The 27,832-nt window shown below is 44.5% G+C and overlaps 1 protein-coding gene across 9 annotated transcripts in view; it reads right to left on the bottom strand.

Annotated features, from left to right (window-relative positions):
• Positions 1 to 840: 840 nt before the first annotated feature.
• pkp4 (plakophilin 4) overlaps positions 841 to 27,832 on the bottom strand; it is a 72,293-nt gene continuing 45,301 nt past the window's right edge. For all 9 annotated transcript variants that reach the window (XM_047600317.1, XM_047600320.1, XM_047600316.1 and 6 more), the window contains 15 exons: positions 22,480 to 22,650; positions 20,194 to 20,404; positions 19,014 to 19,146; positions 17,191 to 17,404; positions 10,852 to 11,035; positions 10,029 to 10,146; positions 8,820 to 9,011; positions 8,422 to 8,595; positions 8,041 to 8,191; positions 6,889 to 7,081; positions 5,904 to 5,988; positions 5,532 to 5,649; positions 5,277 to 5,417; positions 4,463 to 4,527; positions 841 to 1,904 (listed from right to left, as the gene is read on the bottom strand). In XM_047600317.1, the coding sequence (XP_047456273.1) occupies positions 1,659 to 1,904; positions 4,463 to 4,527; positions 5,277 to 5,417; positions 5,532 to 5,649; positions 5,904 to 5,988; positions 6,889 to 7,081; positions 8,041 to 8,191; positions 8,422 to 8,595; positions 8,820 to 9,011; positions 10,029 to 10,146; positions 10,852 to 11,035; positions 17,191 to 17,404; positions 19,014 to 19,146; positions 20,194 to 20,404; positions 22,480 to 22,650 (2,396 nt within the window). In that variant the 3' untranslated portion in view covers positions 841 to 1,658. The remainder of the gene's footprint in view (positions 1,905 to 4,462; positions 4,528 to 5,276; positions 5,418 to 5,531; positions 5,650 to 5,903; positions 5,989 to 6,888; positions 7,082 to 8,040; positions 8,192 to 8,421; positions 8,596 to 8,819; positions 9,012 to 10,028; positions 10,147 to 10,851; positions 11,036 to 17,190; positions 17,405 to 19,013; positions 19,147 to 20,193; positions 20,405 to 22,479; positions 22,651 to 27,832) is intronic.

The following is a 27,832-nucleotide window of genomic DNA, read 5'->3' as shown; positions in this document are numbered from 1 at the left end:
GTTCATCCAGCTCATCATTTCAAGTCCAGCAATCTCAAATGAGAGCGATCATTTCTTAAGAGGTCTGAAAGTATAAGATGGATATTTTAAGTTGGGTGCAAGCCTCGGTCCACGGCCTGTCCGCGGACGCTATGCTACATGCAGGACAAGTGGGAATCCGTGGATTGCCGGCGGCTTGTGTGTCTTGATTTCATGACTTGTGGAGAAGATCAGCCGATCCCTGTGAAGTCATGTGTGTTTTGTAGAGGCAGTCAGGGGGGTTGAAAAATCGTTGGTTGATTGGACATTTTTTGTATATATTTTTTGTATATTTCCCCCACAAATTAAAATTTCTGTAAATACACATTAACAAAAAGGGACAGCTTAATACTGAATGTAAAATCATGATAAAAATGTATATTTATAAATAGCACTAGTGTTTAATATAGAATAATATAGAATTAATATAGAATATAAAGAATTACAGTGAGCCTACAGGGCAGCTGGGGTGGCCTCAATTCTTGTTATACTGCTTCACACTAATAATACACCGTCACACAAGTAAATATATTTCATTGTTTCAGGCCAAATCCCTCACTGATAACACATGTACACTCTGCGGCGTCCTTCTTATTCAGTGTTTGCAACGCTGTGTCTCCTGATTCTTTATTGAGGGATTGTGTGTTGCGCTTCAGGCTGCAGCAGCAGCGGCGGCGGCGGCGGCGGCTCAGTTTCATAAAACACTCGAGGTCCAGAGCTCCTCTTCTTCGTCACATGCCTGCGTGAGTAATGAAACATTCCTCCGACGGGGAGGAGGAAGAGGAGGAGGTTGCACTCGGAGAGCAAAAACACGCGAACCAGTTTAAAAAACAAAACTGACCTTTTATTGTGTTAACATGGTTGTGTTACGATGCCATCTTTTCCCACATAGTTCTTTGTATATTTATATATCTTTAGAGATTTGACATGGCACGTGTTTCTTTTTTCTTTTTTTAAACCAGTGCTGATGTAAACCAGGTAACATGTTGTGTTTTTTTTTTTTTTTATCTGTATTTACAATAAAATGAAAGAAATGTACAAGACTCCATGGCATTACACAGCTTCAACATTAAGTACAGATACACTTTGATCCCTCTGTACAATCTAACATCATTAGTTGACTATTCTTTTTTAATTTTTTACAGATATGAGTTCATGATCCATTTTGGCTTTGACACATACGTACTGCACCCGTCCCTCGCTATCTCGACTCTTACCACGGACCCTCGCTCACATGACTCACACCTTTCACCATGCTATCACAGCTAAGAGTTTCATGAAGAAAATAAACCTAACATCTAGACATTACAGGGCGCACGCCTCCTCGCCGCAGTGTCCAGCGTCGCCCCTCAACCTCAAGCGTGATTCCATCTTCCTCTACTTGAATGAAAAACTTTAAAAAAAAAAAAAAAAAAACTTTCCTTGATTTCCTTCTTTGGCACACATCCCATCTTTCCATCTGCTATCGCTCGGTTGAACTCTCCTCCGTACACGCACATCCGCTTTGAAACAAACAAATTGTAAAGCCAAGTTCATGAAAAAGAAAATGTCTGTCGTTTCCCGTGTTGCTCCCCGGCTCCTCGCCCGCGCCCCTCCTCACGACCCCGAAACCAGGATCGGGTGTGAACGAGGACGTCGGCCTACACCCAGGAGTCGGGAGAGCCGGGGTACTGCTCTGCCCTGAAGGAAGGCCTTTGCGTGCTAGCGTAATAGTCCACATAGTTGGTGGCGGATTTCAGTCCATGGGGCTGCGAGCCGTAGTCGACCGAGGGAGGGTAGGTGATGACCTCCTCCAAGTAGGAGTCGTCGTAGCCGTGGGGATGCTGCAGGTACATTCTGTAGGTGTCGTAGTTCCTCCTGCTCGGCTCTTCTGTATAATACATCGGCTGCAGGGGAGATAGACACAGGTCAGCTCGAAGTTATTTGATTTCATTGTGAGCGGCTCAGTTTTCCTCAAAGACACAAAAATCTCACATGAAATGAATGTATGTTGTGTAGCTGTATTTAATTTGATCTAGGTCACCCTAACATGTCCCACTGTTGCCGCTGATTCCTATTGGCAGCCAATTAAACCTTTATTGTGAAGCTGTCACAGGAAGTAACGACAGTGAAACCTCAAAGGCAGGGACGTACCCCGTCGATGGTCGGCCGTCGGACAATCCATAAAGAGTCTGCGATAAAGTGTTCTATCGGCGTGTCCTGCCCCGTTTGCCACTAGTCGGACCTCTGACGGAGGCTTTTCGGTCAACTCAACACCGTGAATCGAGAGAGATCGCTTTTATTGGCTGATGAGCTTAACGAACCGGTGCACAACAAAGTTCACACAGACCTCTGTTCTCGCTTCTCATCTGAATTGTGAGTGTTGTTTAATACTTTCTCATTCTAGAAGAATGAACAAGCTGCAGACCAACAAATTAACAGTAGTGATGTGCGGGTCAATACTGAAATATCGATACTTCCGATACCAGGACTTTATGCTCTGAAGTCGATTCTCAAATCAAAATTTAGATACTTTTGATACTTTCAGTCATTTGAGGTAATGTAGGAATGTAATTAAACTATTGAGTTGTGGCAACGCAACAAACCTTGTGAAGACCTCAGGTTAAACCACAACGTAGAATACGAGGTATTTATGAGGAGAAGAGCAGAGCACAGTGTCCGAATTAAGATGCAAGTTTTCATTTTATAGTAGTTCTTAATAGTTAAACAATCATTTATTTTAATGGTATTATGGTTTTACTCGTGTTTGTAGTGTTTCACCATTTTCACATATGTAATGTGGTTGCGTCCTCCATTTGGTTTGTCTGTTGTTGTATTAGCTCTATCTAGCTCCATATAGAAGATGAGGCCACTACCTTGATATACTTCTAAATTTAAAACAAATAATTAACTCACTCTGATGCCTTGTATTCTTTATGAGGATTGATTTGAAATACGCAACTTTTTTAGGTTTAAAAGACACATTAGGTTGTATTTACATAAAGTACTGGTATTGGAGTGGTATTGCAGATATCAGCCTGAATTTTTACTCAGTATCGATATTGGAAAGAAAGTCGGTGGTTTTGAAGATTCAGCAGATGTCCGCTCTGTACCACTGTGGCAATAGAAGAAAATACAGACTACTGCCACCTGCTGGTATGAAGAGTTGCCAAACCACAACTATGCCTAAATATTTTTTTTTTTTTTTACAGTGGACTGAATTACAAAATGCAGTTTTCATGAATGGGGAATTAGAGAGCACCAAACCATGCCTTTGTACCAGGTCATAAACAACCATTTAGCTTAGCATAACAACAGCTAGCCCGACTCTCACACCTCTAAACTGGCTATAGTGCACGTTTAATAATAACAAAAGTCTTTGTGGTTTTTATGTGGAGCTATATGCTTTACTATTTCTATCACACTCTGCTGGCTCTGCTGATTGGCCCATAAAAATCACAGCTTTATCCATTTTTTATTTACTTCTAGAAGAAAGCAAACAGTTTTCCAAAAATATCAAACGGCGCTTTTACTTAAAGAATAACTGAATATTTCCACCACAAACTAAAAACATAAAACATGCCTCAAACCAATCTTCCATTTGACGGTGATGAAATGTTACAACAAATACTGGCGTCTCAGCAGTTTCAGCAAAATGCACTTTTGTCTAGCTGGAGATTTTTTCAGCCGGTGAGCTAATCAATCATCTTCCAGCCTACACATCTCTGGCTGCTGAGAGCGCACGGCTTCAAAGGAAATGGGAAAAATCCAGGAGGTAGATGAAATAAAACGGGGCTAATGACTGTCTTCGCGCATTAACGAGTCCGAACGTGACGAGACTGAAGGACTCTCCGCGCCCCGTCTCCGCCGCGCCGGTTTATCTGAGCGGGCGCACATGGACGTGTCCGACAGTGACAGGTGCCTGAGACGCGCCCGGACCGTCCCAATCCCAGCAGTCACATTCGCTCTCGCTCAAACAATGGCTGACGCGCTGGGTCGTTCCCAGCATCGCTATTTATCCGCGGCAGAATATGTGTCAGTCTCTTTGTATTAGTCAAGCGGGGCGGAGGGGGGATGGCTGTGGTCGCGAGGTTTATACGCCGCAGTGGAGGGATCAGAACAAGAGACTTGTACCAATACTGTCAGACACTTCTCGGGATATTCCTTCTCAGGGCTGGAACACATACCCAACTACTGTCTCTACTGGATGCTCAACTAGGAATAAAGCAGATTAAATGATCAGCTGAGCAACAAATACATTTAATAACAATTACTAGACCCTTACGCTGAATACTCGCTATTATATTATATTATCGTCTGCATCATCGCTGTAAATTACTGTATTAAACTAACCTGAAAGGTAAACAGGGAATTAAATACTGCACCCCTTCAGGGTCGAATCAGAGCAGATCTGCTCGGCTAAGATGAGACCGTGGGGGCATTAATGCAGAGTTACGACATTCACCTGTGTTCTTCTGGGCTCCTCTCTTGTGGGCGATGGATAATAATAAGGAGACGGCTTTCCAGACCCTGTAGAGAACAAAACCAAACAAACAAACAAAAAAAAAATCAAGCCATCGCTGTGGCAAATCAAAGTGTGCAAACACATGTCATATCAGCGAAAATGGTTCTGCACGTCCCCAGAGGGCAAATATGTCTGTATTTAGATAGAGGGGGGATCAAGAAGGGCCGCGCCGCACCGGAGAGAAATGACGGCGAATAATAGAGCCGCCCCGCCGCGGTTCTGTTGTTTACACAGCCCGTGGGACGGGTGTATCCGTTGGCACTTTATCAAACCGGTGGAATCCAGAAACTCAATTTCCACTTCCCCCTGTAACGCATGCACGGCCGAGGCTGCGGCTCGTTTTTTTTGTTTACTCGGTCCTCCCCCTGATTCCACCAACCGAGTTCAGGCTGAAAGGAGAGAGCTCTCGTCTGGTGCCCACTCACTGCCCCCTGTCTGCGAGCTGAGACTCGGGCCTGCTAACAATGGCACCATTGTGAAGAGTCCATACCCCTGGCTGGTCGGTCCACTTTACCGCTGTGCAGAACAACTACGGCACAGAAACAGCTCTGAAGTGCTCTGAATGAAACTGACGGACTGTCTCGGAGCTGGCAGGCGTCGGTGGAAATGATAAGAGAGGAGTGTCTTGGCAAGGAGAGAGGGAGAGAGAGGCTGTGGAAACCTGCTTGGAGCTTGGTGAGGGATGAAACGGATGATGCCCTGCATACTGAGGACCTGGGAGAGACAGTGTGTTGAATCAGATGTGCTTTCGTACCTGTATACTGTTTTTTATGGATACCGTTGTCTCCTTGGTAATTATAAAATTGCATAGTTGACTGCGCTCTCTGATAATCTCTGATCGTGTCCCTATGCTCTTTGATGCCCAGCATCGCAGGAGACGACGTGGCGCTGGCAGCTGCGAAGAGAAAGACGACACATTTAGACGTCAGATTCCAGAGGTTTTCCTGTTTTCGCCGCCGCCGGCGTCTATTTTCATCTGGCGGCGGCTCTGGAAGTTCGCTCGACCTACCGGGGTGGTTAACTGGAGACATCTGAACGGTGCTGGTGGGAAGGGTGGGCTGGGACTTGAACCTGTCCCGTTCTAGTGTTGACACTGGGGTGAGGAAATGGTTTTGGTTCCATCCGTCCTGTTGGGGGAGCACAGGGAGAGAGAGAGGGGGGAGAAAAAGTGGCGGTTTGAATAACTAGAACAGAGCTGAATGCTATGACATTCATCTGTGGTATTTGCTTTGGTTCACATTAAACTGTGTTTAACCCTTTATAGTGACGGGACACGCTTTTCTTTTCTTTTTTTCTTTCTCTCTGCTTCCATTAAAAACATATGTTAATCATTCTGCACATGTAGAAATTATAACTACACTATGAATACTTGTGCACTTACTTTTTTATAGATGGTACGCAGATCCCTGTACTGCCACAGCGTGTTCAGCACCTGAGCGGCTGCTTTGACCACCTTCATAGAATACCTGGAAAACAGATCAGGCATAAGATTATGACCACATTCCTAATATTTTGTAGGTCTCCTTTGCACCTCCAAAAGAGTTGGGACTCATCAGAGAATAGACACAGGCCCTCTGATGGTGTCCTGTGGTGTGTGGCAACAGAATGTTGTTAGTGGGGGGTCTTTGGGTCCTATAGGTTGAGGGGAGGGTTCTCTCTGGATCAGGATTGTTAGAGTGCATCCCACAGTTACGTCATAAGTTTGGGATCTTGTTAATTTAGAGGCCAGGTCAGCACCATGTGCTGTTTTCCATGTTTTCCATGAGTTGTTCGTAAACCATTTTTGCGTGTGTGTCTGTGTCAGGTTGCTGCCATTGAGGAGTGTCATTGCTATGAGGTGGGGGGTACCTGGTCTGGTCTAGGTGGGTGGTACATAATGCCAGTTTCAAAAGTGTCCCACCAGAATACTGCATTGTCACAAGATCAATGTCATCATACGTCATAATGTTATGCTATTCTCTTATTATATGTAACATTATTATATTAACATCCCCACATCACATTGGCATGATTTTAAATTCGATCTTTAAACGAGACCACACTGCAAACATTACAGTATGACTGATGGAGTGTCCTCGGCGTGTTTCAACCTGGAACATTACTGAATATATAGAAGACTAGAAATAGCTTCATTCCACAGGGATGTAAAACCTGAACGCACACAGTACCACCTTCCCCGTGGCCATGGCTTCTCCTTCTCCTTTAAACGTCTGTGTGCGTTTCTATGCAAGGGAGGAGGGACCGTGGGAGTCTGTAACATCCAGCCACATATGTCCGATGACTTGTGTGTGTTCTAATACATCACGTTAGAGTCGGGCGAGTATCTGCAAAAAGCGCCGAGACAAATACACGCTGCCGTTGCGCACCTGTCTCCTCTGCCCTTGGTGATGTTGACCAGCTTCTCGATGCCGCCCGTATCGGCCAGCGCCTTGGCGTTCTCCATGTTTTTGCTGGTGACCTCGTGCAGGGTGCAACAGATGGCCGCCACGGTCTCGTCCGACAGCAGCGTGGTGTTTCCCCCGGGGAGACGGTTGACCAGGTCCCTCATCGCGTACTTCCCTGAAGGGGAGGGGAGGAAGGTGAGACATGCTGCGAACACGCCGTGACGCACTCTACAGCAGCAGATTCGAGAGGAGCCAGGGAGGTTTCCACGCATACGGGTATTTGGTGCATTTTTTTTTTTTTTTAGATGTTACATAATGTATAAGGAAAAGTCACCCACGGCGACCTCAACTACATTATGCATTTTCTATATGAGGGGAGAAATATTCATTTTGCATAGCCTGCAGAGGCAGGCAGTTTTACTAAATGACATTGCATTATAATCCCAAGGGTGTGCATCCCGGAGAAAAAAAAAAAAAAGGATTGTTTCCCCTATCTATCCTTCCGCACAGCATCCCGAAGTCAAGCACCTAAATACTTGCAGCACAGACGCACACACAAATAAAGCACCTTAAACCATCACTGAAAGTCCTCGCCCCCTCTCCCCGCGCACGTCCTCCATGCATTATTGTGACTGTATCTCCTCATTAATTCCCCAGAGAGAGCACATTAAAATGTGTGGTTTATTTTTTATTTATTTTTTTTTAGTAAATGAGGCTGTTTCGTGGAACACAATAGGCTGGAGGGAGATTAAATGAAAAATAATAACACGCAGTTAAAATGGTCGCGAAAAGCCTGCAATTAATTACACTAAATAATTTTGAACATGTTGTTTAACAATGGACTTGCTGTCAGTAGGATTTCTATAAATATGCAATATGATGATTTGATTCAGAAAACCTTATTTGTCCCCAGGGGGCAATTAAGGTAATTAAGGATTACACATGTTAATACACATTGTTGTGTAGTCTGTTGGGAATCAGACATAAATAAATAACAGATATGTGTTGTTTAATCCTATAATGTACCTGTAACATAAACACATTATGTAGACACGTCTTCATGTATTTAGTCATTTAGCCTAAGAGAGCCATGACAATCTCAAACATAAATGTTCTGTCGGTGTGACTTCTAACCTATGAGCTCCTTGTTCCTCACATCCAGAGCCATGTTTCTCAGAGCCGTCGCCACCGAGCACACAACCCTGTCGTTATCCATCCGCAGCAGCTCCACCAGGATGGGCAATCCTTTCTCCTTACGCACTGCTGCACGGATGTACGCCGCAAACTGTACGCACAAAAGGCATTAAAGCTTCATGAGGGTCTAGCCACCAGGGCAGAAAAAAAACAGCATGGTCTTAAGATGCATGCGTTAGCATAAGTGTAAAAGTGGCACAGAGGAGGTGAGCTGTTAAATCCTTTTTAACTGAATAGATGCTTTCGTAGGTACAGCATATGTAAAATAAAAAAGAGGGGGTGTTCGTTTGAGAGTGTGCGTGCACATATAAATATCTGTACCTTCCAGTTGCCGGCTGACAGGTTCTGCAGGGACCCAGCTGCGCCCTCCAGAGTGGCAGGATTTGAGCTCTCGGCCAGCAGTGTCAAGTAGGGCTTAACCACTGAAGGGTGCCAAAGCATCTCTGCACCCTTGGGAGACTTTGAGAATCCAGGGATGGGCCCGACGCCGTCCCACTGAGCAAACAATGACAGAGTTTCATCAGGCTGTGCGAAGGCGGGAACCTTCCATAAAAATCGGACTTAACATAATTACGTCGCACAAACAGGCCGTGTGGTTTTCTTTGTGTGGTTTGTACTACTCACAAAAATGTCTTTTGAGAAGAAAAACAATCCACCGACGCTCCATTGACGTACACGTTGAATAAACACGCACCCACCAATCGGAAGGCCGCACTTACCGTGTCTTCATGCAGGCTGTTTTTCTTCTTCTTTCTCTTTCTGCCCCAGCAGCTGGAATCCACCTCCTTACTGGGCGACTCTCTGCCCAGCAGGCCGTCCAGCTCCTCCCCTCCTATAAGTCGGGACGGCACAATCTCCAGCTCCAGACGATATGACAGGTTCCTTAGAGTGCAAATACAATTCTCCACAATCTGGCGGGCACAAGGAGAAAGCGGTTAGCGTCGGGTCGTTATAGCAGCGTCTTTCTAAATCACCATGACAAAAGCTGCAATACAATAAACTCTGCAGCATACGAGGGTCTCTACAGCCAGCGAGTGGGACACAGGCCTACTGCTCGCTGTGTCGCAATGATATCAGTTAGAGACGGAGCCCGTGGGTCTCCGGACCAGAGAAAATTGATTTAATTCCACGCTGTAGGAGTTTTGTAAAGACTTTGCCTCATAGAATGTCAATGAGCATATACTGTATATGTCTGACAAAATTAAAGGCTCTTGTTCTCGGAGGAGATGATCCCTGGGATATTATTATCACTGGTTTGAATCGCCTCTAGGTCCCTTGAGCTAACACCTAAGCTGAAACTGCAGCGTATACATTTCTTGTATTTCTGTACATTTATTCATAGTTAGGGGTGGGTATTGGCAAGGACTTCACAATACGATAGTATAAAGATACTGGAGTCACGATACGATACATTATTGCGATATTATGATATTGTGATATATTGCAATATTCTACATAGTTCACAAATTGTGACTGCAGCTTAAAATACAAGTTGTATATATGTACATCACATAACAGTGATAATTCATTGGACAAGCTGAGTCAAAAAACATGACTTTTTCCTTTTCTTTTGAAATCGATATTAAAACAATCGATACTTTATCGTAAAAAGTATCGCGATATATTGCAACATCGATATTTTTTCCCATCCCTATTCATAATCAATGATTACAAATAACCTTTTAGGTTTTTAAGAAGTCAAATCTGTCAGACTGTGACTCATTCATTCATTGGCCATGAATGGGTGCTGCTTTGTGTGACAAAGAATGTGAAACAGCCGCTGCTGGGAACACCATTTAGACACAATCAATAAAAATGACTCAAGCTCTGATGTTTTCCTTGTATCTCATCATGCGTCTGCATGTTCTCTTTTCGGCTAAGTGTGTATGTTCACATGAGTGTGTGCACTGGTGGGTGTCTGTGTGTACCTTGCTGTCGAAGTCAGAGGTGTTTACACAGGCTTTGATGACGTAGAGCAGTGAGTCAACCAGGCCGTCGCATGTGCGCATCTGTTTTCTCGCCTCCTCACCGGCTGAACTCAGGTTCCTTTAAAAATAAAACACACACACATTCAATTTAGGACTTTGCGCAACAAACAAATGTGCAAACACACAAAATGACAGCTGTGCGTGTCCTACTTGAAGATGCAATTGTGGGTTTTGTCGTTCACACTGGTCATCCATAATACATGAGGTGTGTGTGTGTGGCCTGACTGAAGTAATTACACTACTCTGTTGGGTAAATAAGGAACTTAATAACCATACCTATGCAGGTATGTGTGCAAAGAGACAGTCAGTCCAACTAGCTGCCACCAATTAGAGGCTGTGATCAACACATTGCACAATATCTTCAAAGGAAGGAGGCCCCAGGAGACAAGTTGGGATTATTATTACGTCATCCTTGACTGTAATAGTCTCTGAAATAATGATGGCTTTGAAACTGAGGGCAGACAGGTCAGAATTCCTGTGAGATGACTCAAATGTGTCCAGTCAATTATCGGCCTTTGTGAGATTTTCCTTTTGATGTTGTATACTCAAGTCCTTACTTGTGACAAAACACACATCATCCTGATACTGTTACCCATTTAAATGTGACACCACATTGCCTTAACGTGTTCATGTGAGTGGTGTGTTTGGTTCAAAGACGACATTAACATTAAGGTACATTATGAGCTTGCGTATATTCAGATGCAACAGCAGCGCACCTCCACAGGGGGGTGCTAGAGCCAAGTGTGATCATCAGGTGGTTTACCTCAGGCAGCCCGAAGTGTTCCTCAACACCAGGGAGGAGTGAAACTTCAGCTTGTGGTCGTCGTCAAAGGTGGCGCTGCTCCATCCGGAGTGAGGGATGATCACAGTGTTGGTCAGAGTTGTTAAGGCGTCCCGAATGATTGTCATCTTGACGGAGTCACATGACGAGAGGTTCCACAGCACCCCTGAGGGGACAACCAAAGCACACACATTTAGCAACAGGCATTCAAAACCACCAGTGATGTCAGCTGTCATGTGCAGTTAGGATAACCCAGCAGGGAAAAAAAACAACGACTTGCTTTTAAGAGTTCAGCGCACACATGCGCACACACTCATACATACCAACGCTACCAACAGGGCACTCGCAGGCTAAACCGCCGAGAGAGGACTTCTGTTCTTTTAAGATGTTTTACCATAATATTACTACACGCACGCACACAAAGGACTTAAGTGAAAATATTCCTCTTCAGAAATGAATCCCAAGCATCAAGGCATTAGACATTCACATCAAATTTCATCTCGGGCAGAATATCCCCGGGACACAGATTATTTGCTTGAAATGAAAAATAAAGGGAAAGGGATAAGACGGGGGATCCAAGCAGCATCAGCTCAGTCATTTGAAATGAAATATAAATAATGTAAAGTCTTTGGAAATTATGCCACCATTTCACTCAATTCAAATACACATTTCGGTAACCACTGATAATCACGCACAGTCCTGGCAGCCTTTGATGCTGCATCTGTCAGGGATTAGCCCGCATGTAACATGTTCTTCTAATTAGATGGCTCTTGCTGCTAGGCTTATGCTAAGGCACAGACTGACTTCTACAACCTTGCAGGAGGCTAATGCTGCATAAGATAGAATATACTGTTAATAGTCAGGACTAAATACATAGCTAATGCTCAAAAATGCTGCCACGACAAAAGCCCCAAGGTACAGTATGCGTGTGTGTTAGCGGTTCAAGTGTGGTTGCTTCATGACTTATGCATCCGAATTTGCTATTGTTTTCGCTCTACAGCTCGTTCGCCTCGTCTGTAAATGCAGTACATGACCTACGGATCCGAGCACGACATTAACACGGACGCGTGTGTTTGCATGCGTTTTTCACGCACCTCATTGGGAGAGGTCAAAAATAATGACAAGCCTTCCCCCGACTTCATCTTCCTCAGCGTCACTGTTTATTTTCTCTCAGCGTGCCGTTCGCGCCCCCCCTCGCTCTAATTGAAGCAATGGAGACGATAATAATGCGTAATATGGCCCAGGAGCCCAATTCAGACGGCCTGCTGCCAAGAAGCTGTACAGACAGATATATGCCTGGCAAACAGTGTATGTGCCAGCGCCAGTCATTTAATCAACAATTTCACTTATCATTATCCTTATTAACACTACATTAAAGTGCTGTAAAAGCCTTTAAAATCCTCCAGTCAGCTCTCATTATTATTGTTATCATTATTATTATTTTATTTTTAAGCCATTGGGGAGAGGCTGAGCATCATGTGACTGTCACGTGTTAACATGCAGCATGTGCTTTATATCAGAGCCTGTCTGCAGAGCGTGAGTGTGTGGGTCTGAATGCGAAAAAACCCAAGCAGCAGTCGGGCAAGTGCCTCTGCTCTGCCTCACTCGGCGGGATACAATTTCATCAAAGTTCTGCGGCGGTCGACCTATGATCTCTGGGCGAGCGCGCTCTGGTTTGTGTTTGCCTTTCTCACACGAGGAATCGCCCTCAAATATTGCCACTAATGCACTGATAACACGCTCATGCACGCTGGCCAACTTCCCCAATTCTTTTTAACTCTGCAATCCACTCAATCCACATCCCCCCTCTGACATGTTCCTCCACACCCACTGTAATGCTGATTTGTAGAAATGAAGGCTCTCCGCGGGGGTTCAGGCCGGCCCCGTGGAGGCGGCCGAGGGATTCGACGGGAGAATTTACTGAGGTGTGACTGTCAGTGGTGCAACACCAGCAGTAATGCCCGTAAGTCTTATCTGAGTGTCAAATGGGGAAGATCTGTATGTGTGTAAACAAGGTCCTGAACCTTGTTCTCCGCTCTGTGGTTTGTTCTCCGCTTCTTTGGTCTGGCTTTCAAACATTGCCCCATGATAAACACTGTTGTGACATCCTGGGCCAAAAATCTATCCAGAGAGCACAGAGAGAGGCGAGGCTCAACAGAGAAACGGAGTCAAATAAATAAAATATGAGGCTGGTTAGAATAACCCTAACACCTACTGGCACAGACTGACAACTCTCATTGTATTCACTGTTGATTTGCTACGCTATGCTACGCTATGCTATGCTATGCTAGAGGTTTCTCTATACACCCAGTGTTTGCGTCAAGCAAGCTTGATGAATGATAGAGAATGACCACGTCCCAAAAAGTGTCATTAACTCTGCCAGGTGAAGCAATAACGTTTAGTTCGGTCGGGTAAAAAAAAAAAGAAGAAGATGCTGACCGTCCAAAAAACGATTTATTACCCTTTCAATTGGGAGTTGAAGTGGAAAACTGTCAATGCCGCATCGACTGAATCTCAGAGAGTCGGCCTGATGGGTGGTGGGCGTTTTTCATTTTCTCCCTCTTGCCGTGGAAGTCTGCGGATTACTGCTCATGGCTGTAACTGGATTTACTTTGGATCAAATTACATTTCTCATTTTTATTTCCCCTCGCAAAATAAATAAATAAAAACACTAGTCATGTGTGTTGATGCCGCTTTGTTGAAACATTTTTAATTAGAAGTGGTTGAATTTGTAGAATAGATTGAGGTTCAGATTACTGACTTTAACTCTGAACTCCGCTGGCGCTATTCAAGGTTACTGCTTATTCTGCCTAACAGAATTAAATAATTACTGTATTAATACAAATTAAAGAAAAAAGCAGATTTCCTCTTTGGTGACTACGGTTTTTACGATTAAGAATGCAATTTGTGAACCCAAAAAGGAGGGAACCATAACACCTAACACTGCTAAACCATACTTTGTGTGTTTTGCGTGTGTTTTGTGTGTGTTTTGTTTGTGGCCGTTTCAAGTGTCCAGGCAAATGGAGTTAATGACAGAGCAGTGGGCTTGGCCTTTTGATCTGAGAAGCTGTTTAGAGACAGAGCAATAACCTCAACAGCTGCAAGCAGACGAGACAGGTACAGGGATGAGATCGCATTGTGACTCCCTACAATACGACCCCTGACCCGAAGCAAGGGTGGCCTGTTCTTGCAGTCGGCTTTAATGAAGCATAGACGACACCTGGACCTCCCAGCGGAGTCGAACGGGAGCCACTGACACAACGGGATCCAAAGAGTTTAGACAACTGTTCCGCTTCCTAAAGAGCTTTGGAAGTGCAGCTTAAGAAGGTGAGATAATTCAAATTATAAATACTCGCCTCACTCAAGTAGGAAGGGTGAGTGAATGATTTCTATCTACTTGAGAGATGGTGTGGGATGGTCCTTGTCGTCCTCCTGAAAGCTCTTTATGTGGATTGTTCTCATCAACTGTAATTAACCAAAGGTGATGCAGCACTGCTGACCTTTTCAAATTGCTCCCCATCCTGGGGTCTGCACCACCAATTAGCCGCAGCGGGCGTCCTCGAATAGTGGATGAAAGGGGAAAACCTCAACAGAGCTCGCACTAAAACCGCGGGCAACAAACGACGGCAAAGCCTTTTAAAATCTGAATTAAGAGAGCGAAGAAAGACATTTTAGATTCCTGCTCCTACTACGGCTTTTGTGATAGAACACAAAAGAACAAGTGTGAGCTCGGACAAAACTACGCTTCTTTAAAAAATGTTAATAATTACTCCGTCCTTTTGTGTTTTAACAGACTTGACTGAAAAAGGAAGTTTAAGACATCGCTGTCTTGTGTTCATACTCTGGCCGTATTGTTCACCCTCGGGGGAATACTGGACTGTAACCTGAGACCATGTTAGACTGGGGGGGGGGCTGACTGAGTCCAGCACAAACAGCTGACTCAGCCACCTGGGAGCCAAATGTCTTGGCTTGCTTATTTCTGTAGCGCTCCACCCTGATCCCAAACAACGTGGATTTATACCCGGTTTGCAGGGCTCGAGGAACGCCGCGCGCAGTCTAATGCGGAGAGAGGCAACAAGCGGGCTGATTTTCTGTAAGAGAAGGAGCTAAATCTCATCCCTGGGTAATGAGCGAAAATGAATGAATCCGGTGGAATTGTGGCCTTGATGCATGTATTATAAGCAGCAGTGACAGCATTAGCGGCAACTTAAGGATGAGCCTCCGGGGCTACAAAAACAGAACACGGTGAGCTGTCTGTTTAATTGTTCACTTCAAGCGTCTGAATGCTCACCTCATCTCTGGAAGCAATATTCCACAGTGAAACATGACGGGTGCTAACAAACAACCTCGAGCTACACGCAGAAGCCACATCAAGATTCATGAGTCGAAGTACAGTACCGTAGCTATCTCTCCTATAACACCCCCGAGTTTGCCAGGTAAATAATTCATCCTCTTCTGCACAAGCTGTGTAAGGTGTCTGTCCTGCTGTAATCCAACAAAGGATCTTCTAAAGAGTTCAATTACATTCTTAACCCCTTGAAATTTCCTTTATTCTTCACCTAAAAAAAGGCACATCCAAAATAAATTTAAAGCTGTTCCCGAATAATTTGGAGTACAGACACGGTTTTGGCGTCTTTTGAAAAATAACACTTTGAATTTTTCTCCCCAATGGAATTTGAAGGATTGTCTTTCTGCCTAATTTGTTTTTATCATCAATCATTAGCTTGGTGGTGTGGACTGGAAAACACAATGGGCCCACAGCTACAAGTCTTATCTTGTCCCATTTCAAATCTGACAATAAAACTACACAGAATGAGTACTTTACACTGTTTTTCTAAGGATAACACCAGGCTTGCCAAGAGTGTATCAAAGACATGGTAAACAGTCAATAGATGCATGTGACGTCAGCACAAGTGAAGAGTGGCAAAAAGTGACCGTTGAGCAGGGAGATTAGCTGCATTAGTATGAATCATAGGGTTTAATAGTGTCTAAGCTGTAAAATCAATTTTAAAAAAAGGCCAAGAGCTGTTGTGCGGTTGACTGTACCAACAGATTTGAAAAGCAGTCAGAGATATATTTTACAGATATCCAGATCCAGAAAATGGATCGCTGCATTATGAAGAAACCACCGGAATCCAGGCACAGAAACCTGGCGCTTTGGTTCACATTTTGAAATATTAATTCATGCTGTATTTTGAAGTAATACCTTAAGTTACTTCTCAAGTTATGTTCTGGAGGGCTGTCCGATAAGTTTGTCGATGTTGTTAGTTACGGCCGACAGTAACTATTTCAGTTCCACCAAAAAACATAACACGTACGTTACTTCTCAGTAAAGCTCTTAGTGTTAGCATCTTTTATTTAGCTATATTTGTCATAACTGAAATAACCTAAAACTAACTGAAACTAAGGCTAATCCACTTTTCCCATACCACACTAGTTCGTAAAGATCATTGTCGAGTCCAATTGTCCTTAATTTGATCTGATAATCCACATTTTCTCCTGGACTTGCTGTATTTAATGATACATTTCACTCTAGCTTAATCGAGCTACGCTCAAAATTCGACTTTCTGACTACAGTCCTTGTCCCAGTTTACATGCAGCGCAAGAAAATCGAATAAATGATGGGAACATGTTTTCTTCCTCCATACTAGGTGGCGATATGTATTTTTTAAGCAGGTTAATACCACATTAATATGGCCTGTTTTCCGGTTGACCTATTACATCATATAATAAACAAGACATTTTTTATACATTTTTTTGTCAATGCATCCATTAGGTCAAGTGAGGTATCGATCAAAAGGTGTGACTAATACATGCAAGTTAACGGAAGTTACAATCGGGAATATGCAAGTTTATGAGAAATATGGGCTTTTATTAGAAACTGCAAAAGTTTACTGTGTCATTTTAGATCAAAGGCTTGTGTGTGGACTTAATGTGGACCAGCTATTTTACTGGAGAACATCGATCACATATATTTTGTGGATTTTCAGCTGGCCTGACATAAGTGTTTGCTGCTATCCTAAAAATAGTGCATCATTCTAATCTCAAGAAATGAAACTCCAACAGTGTACAACATGTTTTGTCCCCTAGACAAAGGGCTGCGGATGTTAATATCTTGGAACGAGCATATTCAAGGTAACATTTCAAAATTGTAATTTGAATGCATCAGTTTATTATGGGATTAGCTGCAGCCCTGATAGGGAGTTCGTTTCATAACAGATGAAACAGAGGAGCATCACTGGGGAATAACGTAATGGCGAGGTTAAAGAAGCAGTATGAATAATGTATGGACACACATATTCTCCCCGCTCGCTCACTAACCTGTGACGAGCTCCCGCACTTCTGCGTCCACAGTCTTCCTCAGCAGGCGGAGCAGCGCCGGGATGCCCCCCGCGTTCCTCACGGCAACCTTGTTGTCGTCCATAGCTTTGCCGTAAACGAGGTTCCTCAGAGCTCCACAAGAGTTCTTCTGGACCTCGAGGGCTTTGTGGTCTAGTAGGTCCACGAGGTGTTTAATTCCTCCCAGGCGACACACCTGGTAGACAGGGGGGGGATCAGATCACACACTATTATCAGATGGGAACTGATTCTGAAACAAACAGAGCACACTTTTTTGTATAACTTACATACTATGGGAGAAGTCATGCATTTATTCATGTGACAAGAGTATCTACACATGGGGAATTTATTCATAACAAAAGCAAATTATTTGGAAAAGTAATGCTAATCTGGGACTGTGAAAAAAGCCTTAACCACAGGAGATGGTAGACTAAAAGAAAAACAAATTTACATTTTCTACTGGAGCACGGAACGAAGCGCTCTCTGGAAAAAAAAATAGTTTTATCAAACCCCCCTTCCGTCTTTTCATTGTATAAAATTAGTTATTTTGTAATATACAGACATGTAGCATCTGGGAATAAAAAAAAAATGCTTTATTCAAATCTGATGTCTTATTTCCCTTTCAGTGCCTTTCAATCAAATTCTAGCGTCCTTTGTTAAAATGCATTACGGTGAGAAAGGGCGAGCTTGCCCTGTAATATCCGAGGCGAAAAGAAAAAAAAAAAAACACGTGTGGAGCGACGGAGGCCTGGGTGTCTGCGACGTTTATTTAAACTGCCGCTGTGTGCTGTGGGTTTTTCATTGACTTATGACATGCAGCGTGAATGTGACATTGTGTCTGTGCATCTGAATCTGCAGTTAAGAAGTTTGAGCCCGGAGCAGTGATAAACGGTGACAATGGTGTCTACAAAGTAAAATTACAGCCATTTTCAATGTCATTTCCTTAGCTTTAATCATCAGTTATATTGGTTATGAGGGCCATTCCAAATAAAAGTCTTGCAGCAAGTGCTAAAAATAAAAAAAAATAACAATGATTTGGCAGATTAGCTCCCAGACAAAAAACTAAAAGTACGCCATAACATTCTTGTGAAGTTTCAGTGAACAGAAACACTCTGAACTCGTAGGTTAACGCTGAACCAGAGCTTTCAGTGGTAGCTGTTACTGGTACAATGCTAATTGAAGTACTCCAAATAAATGAAGATTATGTCGCCTTAATTGACCAGTTTTAAGACGTTTGCTTGCAGTAGAACAAAAGGTGGACCTTACAAACAAAATCCAAACAAACCATGTATGATTGGCTACATTTATGTGAACACTGGTATTCTGGTAATAACCAGAAACACAACCCAATGAAAACATAAATGCCTCAGGTCACCACCTACATTCGGACGGACAGAACAGATGGAAAGACATTTTTCTGTTGTGAGTGGTTCGATCTGTTGAACAGGAAAATCTTACGCCTTAAAGCTTGATCTGAGTTTACAGGATGGACACAAGAGTTAAAAATGAATAAATTCAGTGAAGTTGGGACAAAAATCCTTCTTCTTCTGTTATATTTCTGGCAGATTCATGTTCATGTCAGAAAAAGATTTATACGTATTATCACTTCATTATGTTTTGCGTCCGTACAAAACCATTAAGTTGGATGCTCTAATCACATTCCCTCGAGTTGTTTAAATATTGTCGTAAATGCAGCCACGACGCATAAAAAAAAAAAAAAAAAAATGATGTTTGGTAATTATGAAAACCTAAGTGCGGATTTATTCTAATAAGCCGCCGCGTGGGATCGGCGGTGCGACACCTACCTCGCTCTTGACTCGATTATCGCCGAAGCACAGGTGCTGCAGGTAGGCAGCCGCGTTGGCCTGCACCGAGGGGAAGTGGTGCTGTAGCATGTGAATTACCTCCATCAGCTCGGGGTCGCGCCACGCAAACTCCCTGGAAGTACAGGTGAGGTGAAAAGATATGAGCAGGAAAGACAGAGGAAGGTTTGCTTCCCTAAAAATAACACCAGCAACTTTGCCCTCTAGTATTATTACTTGAGGACCTTGGAGCAAACTGATAAATCAAGGAAATTACATTCACGTCCACCTCTATATAGTGCTGTGGCCACACTTGGATTACTGTTTTCTTGTATGCACCGCCTTAAGGAAAGCAGAGAAGAATGCCTGAAGGATGTCTGCACTGATCCAGAAATATGGTAATGAAGCATTTTTCCACTCTTACATTTAACAAAAGAATCTCTGTTGTACATGCATTACAATGCCACTTATGTAAATGCCTTCTCTCTTCTACGCGGTTAAGAAAACGTCACTCTCAAAGTGAGGCCGCATTCGCACGTCTCTCAACCCATGTGACAAAATAAGATTACTAATGTCCCGAGTTGAAGCACAAATGCTTTTCCAACAGAGTGTGAATTATACGCAGCGAGTCCCCGAGCTGGTCAAAGCGAATTTGTCTTCTTTAAATCACGGCTGAAAAACAAACCCGAGGATTTCCCTCGACGGGAATCCCGCTACAAAACAGAAAATTTTACTTTAACGCGCTTCCTGAAGGGACCCGAGTCGCGGCGGTCCCCGTCGGCGCGCCGGCATCCGAGTGGCTGCGCTGCAGCGACATATGTAAATTGTAAACAAAGCTCCCAAAGTGCAGGGTCAGGGGTTTTACGGCGGGTGTCAATCCGCTCGCTACGCTTGCGCACGTCTGCACGACAAGAGCAGAGGCAGCACTTCACCGAATGTGAGAATCTATTGTTAAGTGGCCAGGCATAGTTGAGCCAGCTTAATGGCTGGAGCTGCGTGCGGTTGCCCAGGGGGGCTCTCTGTTTGAATAGTAAGAGGACGCCAGTGTTGAACCAGCAGAACAAGGATGCCTTGTAAGCATAAGTAGCTCCTCTGGATCACTGGTTTATGCTACACTACGCTGGTCACTAACCACAGGGTGAATCTGGTACTTTAGAAACGCTGGAGTGTGTGCGCTGCTTACCTCGGATCTTTCTGAATGCTGTCTATGGAGGGCGAGCGGGTGGCGCCGTCGTCCATGACGACAGCCTGGCGGGCGTAGTTGGGGTCGGAGGGCCGGTACTGCGCCGAGCGATACGGGTCAGCATAGGTGGCCACTGTGTTAAGAGCATAGTTGTTTCTTTGGTAGGTCATGGCACTGCGCTGGCTGGATGTCCTCTGTAGACTTCCCACACCTGAGGGACAAAAAGAAAACGTTTAGGACGATCGGGTGCACAAAAGACACCAAGCTACCTCAGCTAACATTAGCCGACTTCACACCTTTCTGGCTAACCTCCGAGAACACAACTTTGAAGAAAGCTGAGAATACGCACACGCAGATGTTCTGACAGACTCTGCAAATTCTCAAACCTGGAACCCATTAACGGCGAAGGTAAAACACAGCTCCCATGGCTGCACGGAGCAGAACTCTTCTTCTTCAAAGTGCTCCTTACTTTTGCTTTTACAAGATCGCGTTTAGCCAGAGGGATCCCGCTGGTTTTCAGAGAAGACGGGAGGACTCAACCCCGGTCGGTGATCCTTAAATCCTTTCTTCACGCCATCCTCGTTCCTCTGCGACACCGTTTCCTCGGAGCAACTTTTCCAATCGCGACAGAAGAGGTTTTTGGGAAACCATGACGCGCTCCAAAAACAGGCGAGTCACACGGCGCCAAAGACGAATCAGCCGGAGAGCGTCCTGCTCCAGTCATCTTCCCTCTTTTCGAGTGCTCCGAGTGATATTGTGACCTAGTTTTTTAAAAACAATGGGTCACAAACACAGAACTGCGTAAACAGGCTGGGCGGATTTAGCCCTCCTTCTCACGGGAGCCACGTGATTCGTGGCAGCGTGACTGCTGCGCTGGTCAGATCCGACAGAACTGGGCACGAGCGGCGCTGAAACTCCCTCCTACCAGGAACCAAGACGTCAACTTGTGGGGTTACTCCAAAAACACAATTTCTCGCATCAGCGCACTTCTGTGTTGGGCAGCGGCTCTGCCCCGCAATATGTTTATCTCCCCCCGAATTTCACCTCACAGAGCCAAAGACACAAATTGTAAACAACATAGTGCAGCTTTGCAGTTTTACCGCAACTTTTAGCACGCCATAGATTTTTTTTTTAATGGAGGTGGCTCTTAAAAAAAATAAAAAATACTCCACACTGCCCCCCCCTCCTCCAGCTCCACCACCGCTTCTCTTTCCTCAGTGTGCAGCAGCTCACATACATGCGCTACAGAAGCTCGTCTGTGAGGCTTCTTAAACGGCTCAATAGCATTTATTAGTGAACTTATTGGTTTAAGCAGATCTCCGATGAACGAAGGAGGAGGACGCTGAATGGAGAGTGTGTGTCAGCGACAACGAGGCACGTGTGTCTGAGGCGGGGAGATGATGAGAGGGGAATGCCAACATCAGGCGAGCAAGGAGAGAACGGGGCTGTGGGTGCGGGTAACCAAGCCGTCCCCTGGCCCCTTCATCCTTCTTCTCATTGTCGGCGCGACACGCAACGTAATGGACTCCTTTGTGGCGGGATGACATATCAGAACCTGCCTATTAACTCACGTCTCACCTTTTTTTTTTTTTTTTGGTTGCCTGACGAGAGCGAAGGACAGAAAGGAGAGAAAGAAAAACAGAAAAGCAATAAAGACGGAGCGAACGTACGCAGCGCTCGAGGGCAGGAGGCTAGAGAAATGTTGTCCCCCGAGGAAGACAATACCCCGGAGCCGGGGAGGGGAGGGGGCTCCGGTTAAAATGGCAAAGCCTTTGAGAGATTTGAATTCAAACAGAACATTGGCAAAACATAACAAAAAGAAAACCCGCTTGATGGAAAGATGTGTTTGAAAGGGAATGATACCAGTGAAAAATCTGCTCGTTTTTGACCTGCGAGGCTCGAGCACATGAAGGGAGCGAGACCGTACAAAGAAAAGAGAAGGCGGGGGAAAACAAGAAATGGAATTTCTGGTAGATTTTACAAACACTGACACACAAAAAAAAAAAACAGTGTGTGTTGTTAGTTATACACAGCAGGGGTTCTCCACTTCTCTTGTAATGTGTCGCGTTTCTGCAGGCCGGCATGGGAAGGGGTAGGGCGACCGAAATAAACATCATCCCTATTAGATGATATCTCCTCTGCACCGTCTGAAGATGAATAGTTTTTATAGACAAATGGTTCTCTGTCCAATCGTATCGTCTATCGTCACGGCTCAGGAAGCTTGTGCCATGGTCTGCAGGGATGTCGTAACTATGGAGGCCACCGTATAAACAACGTTGCACAAACCTGAGGGGCTCCGGTACAGTGTGCCCTGCTGGGTGTGGCTCGGGCTGCGGTACAGTGGACCCAGGAACGTCCGATCCTCGTAGATTGGTGCAATGTGGCGGTCCGGGGACAAGTTCGACCTCAAGTCCTGGCCTAACTGGCTGTGCTGACTGGCATATGAGCTCCGTACGCCTGTAGATGAGGGAGGTAGACGGTTAGAAGATATGAAGTGGATGAGCAAAAATACTGTGACCCTATTAAAAGCGTTACCACGCACGACAGAATAAGTAATTCTTAGAAAATAACAGTGTTAGATAAGTGTTATTAAGTCTACTTTAAATGGTATGAAAGTCAGCTTTAAGTCACTTGACATGTACATGAGTGAGGTGATCGATCAGAGTAAACAACGCGTCTTCTTTGATTGTCGTCACGGTAACATGGTAATGCAAATCGCTAATCTGCAGCGTCAAACATGTCAGAGGTGGCGGCCGCTGTGACCCCATGCGGAAATGGAAATGAATTGAACCCTCTTCACTGAATGGCAGAAAGAAAAACATGAACATAGCGTGATACACAGGAAGGTAATAATCAATAATGTGTACGCTAATTACAAAGGGAAAAGGGAGGCAGAATGAGCCATACTGCCGACAAACAATTAACTAGTGAGTAGACTGTATCTCTACTCCGGGGAGCGTCATGGAGGGATGAACAAAACAAACAAACCAACAACTGTTACTGTGAATCTAATTAGAGAGTAAATGCCTGATACGCAAATTGAAAATATGTATCATAAGGAACTGCAGCTGGAACGGAAAGTTTTCTTCAGTTCACCCAGGAGGGAAATGCTAAACACTGTCGCTAAGTGGCTAAAACGAGCCACTGATGGGGGCTGACCACGGCAGCAGGAAAACTGCAAACCAATCACTTAATAAACCTCAGCAGATGTTGGGAAACGGCGTCTGCTATCAGCCACAAGCTACTCTGACAGGATTGACAAAAACAAAACACAGATCTCGGACGAAAAAAAAAAAAAAAAATCCCTTCCAGCAGATCACTTCTTTAACAAGGTGCTGCTGAGGCATCGTGCGTCAAGTCCTGTGTGACTCATTCCACATGCAAAACAATAACAGCAGCCTGACAACAGTATCTGCTCCTCCGGTTACATCCACACAGAGAGCACCTGTGCGCCTTCAGACTGTCATTCCCTCACACAACCGACCGCAAAATTCCTAAAAAAATCCCCAAGTAAACATTCAGCTGTTTCTTATCTTTATGTGTGGTCATTCCAGACATATCTCAAAAATCTTAACAATGCTGTCACCTCACAAGCAAACTCCTTCGAACCACCTCTCATGTTACTCCGCAAATCCCGAAGAAGAAAATCTAGGATTTGGATGCAGACGTTTGCCGTTCACATTTAGTTTCGGTGTCAATTTGAAAAGACACGTCGGCCCTGGAAAGGACCAAATGGATCTTCGCCCTAAACGGTTTCCTCTAAAACTCTATGTGACACTGTAACGTTCCAATTATAAAGACCGTGGTTTAATTAACGTCTGATCAAACTAGTGAAAAAAAAACAAAAAAAACAAAAAAAAAAACAGGGCAATTAAAAGTTGATCCTGATTAAATTTAATTCATTCAAATATATTATTTTATTAAAGATTAAGGGGCGTCAACACAAGTTATAACAAAGCTATGACATTGTAAAAAAACGTTCCAACTATAAAATAACACATATTAACATACAAAACACCTTCACTTGTAAAAACAGAACCAATTTTCACTGAAAAGAAATCAAGGCTGGCACAAATATGCCACGAGGCTTTTCGAATAACTGAAAAAAAGCCACTGACAAAAATAATTATTCAAAAAAAGGACCCTGGGTAACGAGTTGTAGATTTTCTATCACAATAATCAAGGACTAATACTTGAAAATGGGCCACAATTACAGCGTGGCTCGGCCAATCACAACCTGATCAAATTAAACTTGAGGATGAATACGCAATTGTGAAACAACAAACTTGTTCCGAGAGGCTCGGTGATGGTCACGCACTGGTCAATTTAACCATTACACCGTTAAATCACGAAGAGTCTCGGCTCTTATTCGAAGCTGAAGGAAAATTCCAAGCACACGGAGGACGAGGTGGATATGAAGAGACTCGCCTTTTTCTCTTATCTCCGCTCTTGTCAAACAAACCCATAAGCCTGGTTGCGTATGTTTGTGTTAAACCTCACATGAGTGACTCTCACTAAACCGTGAAGCCCAGAGGACCGGTGTACAGTTGGCAACTTAACTGCTCAATGCACATTTCACGAGCCCCGCGAACGTCACTTGGGTCCTCTCCAACCGTACGAGCTCAGACGGCTGCGAAACACCGATTCTGCCACGTAGAACCAGCTAAGCGGCTTTTTTTTGAGACCGAGGAAATTAATAAATGAGCCGGTCAGACTTCTTTGTGAGCCGAGAGACTCTGGGGTAAAGATTTTAAAAGTTGATAGTGGGCCAGATGGATGCTGACCTCTGTAGAGTCGGGCTTTTAGAAGCAAAGAGGCTGAGCTCTAAGGGGGCCGTCCAGGAGCTGGTCAAAGGAAGTTTTCCACCCTAAAAAAAATAACGCTCAGAAGGGAAACTTCAAACTCTCCAGCCAGGCAACGGAGTGCGTTGTTGAGAGAGACCACTCGGCCTGGCTTTCAGCTCAGCGAATCAGTTCGAGAAAATAAGCAAACGACGTAGACCCAGAAGGCAGCTCTGGGTCTGGGGATCTCCACCTCATATGGACATTCAAATTCTAATATTTTTCCAATAACGATGCCGCCTAAAATAACATCAACTACTGCCACCTGCAAGTCATTTCTTATTTGCGATGCGTTCGAGTCCAGGCCAGACACAGGTGACGCTGTTGTTGTCAGTTCTTTGCTGCTTGTTTGGTTTGTTCGGTCTTAAAATGCAAGTAAAGAGCATTTCCAACTGAACCTTCAGGGGAATTTTAGATTCTAAATTAAATATTATGTTGGTATGCAGTGGTGTCCAATTACTAAACTTTAAAAACTAAAAATCCACAAACGCTTCTTCATTTTTACTCCTTGCCAATGTCACCTCATCTTCCACCAAGTTGCTTCCAACACAGTTTAGGAGTTTGCACTTGGAAAATCATTATTGCATATTTTAATTAGACATTCAAAAATATGTTTCAACAGTGCTTAAAAAAAGCAATAAGCCACTTAATGCAATGCATTCGGAGAAGATTAGCGGGTTTAAGATACGCCAGGGTGAATGTCTCTTAGCTTTTAGTGTTCCCTAATGGCTTATTGCTAAATACACCGCTGCAGCTGTAATAAATGCTGAAGACTTACCAGTGGGTTCAATTAAATACCTAAAATATCTTATGAGGAAGTGAATGGTCGCAGTGACGAATGGACTACATGTAAACAAGCGCTCTGGAATTGGAGGCATGTTGTTGTGAAGGGTGGGGAGTAAAACAAAGTACAAATTAAAAAAGAAAAAAGGGGGGGAATGATTCTTCCGCTGGGTGCTGTAGTGGCGCACTCAGTAGCACAGGAAGCCTTTCACTCCGCGGCAGCGCACACAATAGTCACTAGCAGCGGCTTGGCAGGGAATCAGTTCAGCCTCTCTCCTCTTTCTCTTGTTCAAAGATTTGAAGGGGGTGAGGATACGGAGAGAGAGAGAGAAGAGGGGTGGCGGGAAGACATAAGGAAAGGCGGGAACATAAGAGGCTGGGGAGAGAAAGGATGAAAATGAAAAGAGGGTTAATGAGGCCGTCTAGGACCACCAGAGACTCCTCATCCCCTGTAAAGCCTGGCCACATCGACGGGGCTTTTTTTTTTTGGCACAGCTGAGACGAAGTGAGAGGGACAGAATCTCCCAGGCACAGGAGCCCTCATGCATATCTCCCCCTCTCAGCACCCCCGACTCCTGAAAGCAGCAACATTCAAACAACCTTAGAGGAGACTAATCTGTCTGCCTTCCTTTATTCCGCTCCCCTGATAGAAGGGCTGCAGTCACTTCTAAAAGCATCTGCAAATTGTCAGGGAGAAATAACATACTGCCGTCTATTGAGGATGAATGGTCCACATTCCTGCTGCGTTATAGTCATTTAACCCCCCCCCCAGTCCTCTCACCGTGCCTTTAACAGATTACACTTGGCAGAGGCTAGATGAAGGGCGGTGGCGGCTTGGCGCGTGCTTGCTCCGGAGAAACAAACACTTAAATGGATGCAGATGAACGCATTCCCCAGCTAAAATTATTCACAAAAAAAAAAAAAAACCTCTCTAAATAAACTGAGCTAATCAAATAACCCGAAAATCATTAAACGTTAAACGGAGAGTGAGTGAGAAGGTGACAATGAAAAATGGATGGTTAAAACCAGAACTGGGACTGGACACGGGGAGACGTGACATCTTCCCGTGCTCCGTCACTGCTCAGCTCTGCTCCGGAATGGACGCGAAGCATAATGAGCGACGCTATTAGAGACAATCTGTCTTCATTTTCCATATTTCGGCAGAGGAGGGAAGCTACGACTTCCTGCCAGTGACAGTGGAGGCGGCGGGGAGGGAGGGAGGGAGGGAGGGGAGCCAGGTGGGTGGTATGGAGAAAGGAGGGAATCGTAACGGCGGCGAGGAGCCGAAACTAAACGCTGGTCCTTTGAAAATAAATAAATAAATAAAGCAGAGAAAACTTCAAAACGTGTAGCGGGAATGAGGAAGGGCTATAAAATCGAGTCTAGGCTGTTGGATGTCATTTGCCAAATGCCTGCAATTGAGCGCGATCATGTGATCAACCAATTCAGCCGCTACTACGGCTCATCAGAGACTTGTGACAAATTACTGTGATAAAGGCAAAGTGCGGATGATGTGTCTGGGGGAAAGGGGGGAAGAAGGTGAGGGACGACGAGGAAGGAGGGATGTGCCACCAGAAAGAGAGAGACAGAAAGAGAAGTAGGCTTGAGTCTCGGTCTGCACAGAGGACAAAACACCCTTGGGTCTGTTCTCAATCATCGCAGCAGCAGCAGTTTGTGCGTTTATGTGTAGCAAAACTAGCCCGTAAAAAAAAACTTTGTTTATGTCATGTTCATTCGAACAACCGTGACAGCACATATTTCGACAAAGTTCTGAGCAATTGTTCAGTCAGACAACAGCTGACAAGCGTAGGCCCTAACCGCGGAGAGACGAAAAGTAAATTAAAATGAACACTGCCGGAACCACCCACTTGCAAGAAGCATGTGAAAATGGGTGAGTAATACACTCAAATCGCTCAGTGGAAACTGCAGCAACCACAGGTCACGTCCTATGCCAATAGGGCTCAGAAACAACAAGTTATTTAAATCAAAACTATCTGAAAAACGTATCATCCCAC

The sequence above is a fragment of the Mugil cephalus genome, chromosome 12 (assembly GCF_022458985.1).
Source record: "Mugil cephalus isolate CIBA_MC_2020 chromosome 12, CIBA_Mcephalus_1.1, whole genome shotgun sequence".
Classification (NCBI taxonomy): domain Eukaryota; kingdom Metazoa; phylum Chordata; class Actinopteri; order Mugiliformes; family Mugilidae; genus Mugil; species Mugil cephalus.
This window is presented reverse-complemented; position numbering and strand designations above follow the sequence as displayed.